Genomic DNA, 3,984 nt, shown 5'->3' with positions numbered 1-3,984 from the left:
ACAAGAAGTGGACTGAGGAGTTACTGCATCAAGAGCCATTACACACAGACGGATCCTGGACATGGGCTTCAAATGTCGTCAGAAGCATCTTTCCTGGGCTAAAGAAATAAAGAACTGGTCTATTGCTCAGTGGTCCAGTCCTCTCTTCTGATGAGAGCAAATTTTGCATCTCATTTGGAAACCAATGTCCCAGAGTCTGGAGGAAGAATAGAAAGGCACACAATCCAAGATGCTTGAAGTCCAGTGTGAAGTTTCCAGTCTGTGTTGGTTTGGGGTGCATTGCCAAGAGAAAGATGAGAGACATGAGGCCGAACAATGCGGAAGAGCTGAAGGCCGCTATTGAAGCATCCTGGTCTTCATAACACCTCAGCAGTGCCACAGGCTGAGACCATTCATGCCACGCTCGCATTGAGGTAGTAATTCATGCAAAAAGGGCCCAAACCAACTACTGAGTATATGCATGATTATACTTTTCAGAAGGCAGATATTTCTGGATTTAAAATCTTTTTTTATTATTATTTCATGTAATAATCAGAGATTTTGAATTTGGGGTTTTCATAAACTGTAAACCATAATCATCAAAATTATAACAAAAAGAAAGGCTTGAAATATCTCACTTTGCATGCAAAGAGTCTATATAATATATTAGTTCCATCTTTCATGTTGAATTACTGAAATACATTAACTTTTCCACGACATTCTAATTTATTGATATTACGGCAGAAGATATGGAGTTTTTATGAAGCCATGTTTTTGACAAACAGGTAATCTAAGATTGAATCAGCTGGAAGATGTTTAATTTGATCACCTTTTAGAATAATACTGTGGATGTTCAAATGTATTCAAATATCCCTAGCAGATCGTTAGGTTTAGCATGGGTTATCCCCATTTATTTTGAAACTGTAAATAATACCAATTATATTATTGATGCTACTATCTATAAAAAATCCCAATGAGGAAATACATTACTGCAATTCCACTGTGGCACAGCGTTGCCAAATGGAAACATTGATATTTTCTCAATTTACAGTAAAAATATATTAGACAAAGTAGATTTGTGCATACAAATCTCATTTAGTTTCCAGAGATGCTGCAAAAAAAAACCTCTTCAGGAGAGATGTTTAGAAATGAGGTTATTAGAGCAATTTCTGGAGCACTTCATCAACAGGTGTCTTCAGTGTGAAGGCCAATTTATACTTCTGCGCTGTTGTCTGCGTCAATGTGCAATTCCACATGCAGACGCTAGTAGGCAGTGTCCTCGGGCATGTTGGTGTAATCAAGAGAACAGCCGAAGAAGAAGCAGGTTGTTGTGTAGAATCTGTACATTCATGTCGGAATATCAGCAGCAGTGAGAGAGCGGCTTTTCTTGCAGCTTGAGTTGTTGTATCTAATACAAATTAAGCATCTCTTGTTGATTAGTAAAGTTAAATAAGGCGATCTGGCGCTGGAATGTGTTTGTGAAATCATGCGGAGCTCGTGGCCGCTGTTTTCAGCAGCGGTGGCTCAGCAATCGATTGCTGTTGCGGAGACTTCATTCTCGAAATATACCCTAATGTGTCCCTGTTCTTGATATACAATTACTGATTAACATCTTTGGTTTTAATGAGAAAATAAATAAACTATACTCAGCGGATCTATGTATTTATTTACTACCATAAAGAATCGCTGGACTGCAAAATATTGTGTTATAGCAGACGTAAGGAACTATCATCCAATTTCTGGACACACACACACACACTCCTATCGCAGATTTTTTATTTATTTATTGACCTGGGGGAAGGGTTCTGGCAGACCAATCACAGCGCTTGCGGTCCGCGTAGAATTGACGCGTTGTTACATTTTTGGAGAGGTGCGCGTCAGGCTACGGCGTATCCAACGCGTCTATATACTAGATACCCTCTGCGTGCACTCGACGCAGAAGTATAAATTGGCCTTGAGGGTGACAGTGGGACAGTTTTGAATAAAACACAGCACATCATTGGCTACCTTAAGGCCTGCCCTTTAAAATCCTAGTGTGATTTATTACTTCTCTGAATAAAGAGGGGAATGAATAGAAATTAATTATTGCCATAGGGTTGATTATAAATATATATATATATATATATATATATATATATATATATGTGTGTGTGTGTGTGTGTGTGTGTGTGTGTGTGTGTGTGTGTGTGTGTGTGTGTTATTATGTACTAACATGTCTACGAAAATATTCATTAATGTATAAGAATCTGTGTAAGATTGCATAATTTGGTAAAAATAAAAGTAATTTCCATATGTTACCCTTTATATTCTATAGTAAACGTAAATGATTTAAAGAATGAAGACCCAGAAAGTGTTAATGTTATAACGTTCTACTCATTTTAAGTGATTAAATGGAAATGGTCTCATTCAGTGCCGTTTTGGTGGCTCTTAAAAGAGCCTTTGGGGTCTGAAGCGGCTGCTGCAGATGCGGGTTTAGGCGCGCTCTCCGCGGATGCGGCGGGCCAGCTGGATGTCTTTGGGCATGATGGTGACTCTCTTGGCGTGGATGGCGCACAGGTTGGTGTCCTCAAACAGACCGACCAAATAAGCCTCGCTGGCCTCCTGCAGGGCCATGACCGCGGAGCTCTGGAAGCGCAGATCCGTCTTGAAGTCCTGAGCGATCTCTCTCACCAGCCGCTGGAAGGGCAGTTTGCGGATCAGCAGCTCGGTGGACTTCTGATAACGGCGGATCTCTCGCAGAGCCACGGTCCCGGGCCTGTAGCGGTGAGGCTTCTTGACGCCGCCGGTGGCCGGAGCGCTCTTACGGGCGGCTTTAGTCGCGAGCTGCTTCCTCGGGGCTTTACCACCGGTGGATTTACGAGCGGTCTGCTTGGTTCTTGCCATTGCTGTAGTTCACTTCTCTCTGTCCTGCTGGCGCTGGAAATGCTGCTTTAATGCTACACGCCTGCCTTTAAAGCGTTGAACCAGCGTGAGCTCATAGTGTCGAGAGTGCAGAGGCCTGTGATTGGCTGATGTGAGACGTGCGCTTGAGACTGCTAGCCAATGATTGCGCGTTTCCTCTTTTCAAACATGTGGAGGGTTTCCCGCTCAAAGCTCTTTTTTCTCTTTTGAACACTATCACTACTTTGCTCTTCAAACAGTGAAACAGACCCACAGACTTTATACTAACATTATTGTATTTATTTGTTCTAAAATCAAACAATCCCTGCAATCAAACAAGACACGACCCAAAGAATGATCTCTATCAAGCAAACACGTTTCAGGATGAGCATGAGCATGCACACTTTGTCAGGGTCTCTGCAGGTTTTATGAAGGTAAATTTAAGATTAAAGAAAATTGAAAGAATAAATTGAAGGGAACATAAATTGTTCGTCAATATGTTCTCTAAATGTAAATGGATAGGAAGCACACGAGCTGTATTAGCAACACTTCAACATATCTCCATTACTTTTTGATTAATTTTACAAAAGAAGCTTTTCTCCCAAACACTAGAATATGGAAATAACTTTTACTGAACTTTAAGATCACACTACACAAAGTAATGTTCTTTTGCAGTAGTTGTGTCTTGTTTTCCAATGAAAATATCTAAAAGATTCTTAAATCAAGATCCATTTACTAGAGAAGCAAAATGACAAGACAAGAAATCTTGTGAAAGTGATTTTATGATTAAAACAAATGCGACAAATTTTATTCAAATAAGTAATTCTCATCCCCATTGACAGATATTTGTTCTGGTTTTAAGCATAAACTCACTTAATTTTGTTCAGTTTCTCAGAAAACAAGAATACATTTCTTCATTTTGCATCTCAGTAAATGTATCTTGATTTAAGTGTATATGTGGTGTTGTTTGTTTTTTTGCAATGCATGCAATTAAATGTAGAAATACATTTGAAATACATTTTATTTATTTTATTTTATAGTTTTAATGGTTAGATTAAATGTTATTAGTCAAAAGGCAAGTCTAATTCATTGAAAATCATGAAACTTTTTTTTTTTTTTTTTTTT

The 3,984-nt window shown here is 39.1% G+C and overlaps 1 protein-coding gene across 1 annotated transcript; it reads right to left on the bottom strand.

Annotated features, from left to right (window-relative positions):
* Positions 1-2,451: 2,451 nt before the first annotated feature.
* On the bottom strand, positions 2,452-2,862 carry LOC307121817 (histone H3.2; the record flags this gene model as incomplete). Its single annotated transcript, XM_079809576.1, has 1 exon — positions 2,452-2,862. The coding sequence occupies one exon, from the start codon at positions 2,860-2,862 to the stop codon at positions 2,452-2,454; it is 411 nt and encodes a 136-aa protein (XP_079665702.1).
* Between the last annotated feature and the right edge of the window lie 1,122 nt (positions 2,863-3,984).

The sequence above is a fragment of the Gobio gobio genome, assembly GCF_949357685.1.
Source record: "Gobio gobio genome assembly, chromosome: 25".
In the NCBI taxonomy this organism is placed as follows: domain Eukaryota; kingdom Metazoa; phylum Chordata; class Actinopteri; order Cypriniformes; family Gobionidae; genus Gobio; species Gobio gobio.
Note: the sequence above shows the minus strand (reverse complement) of the source record. Positions and strands in the feature narration are given on the sequence as shown.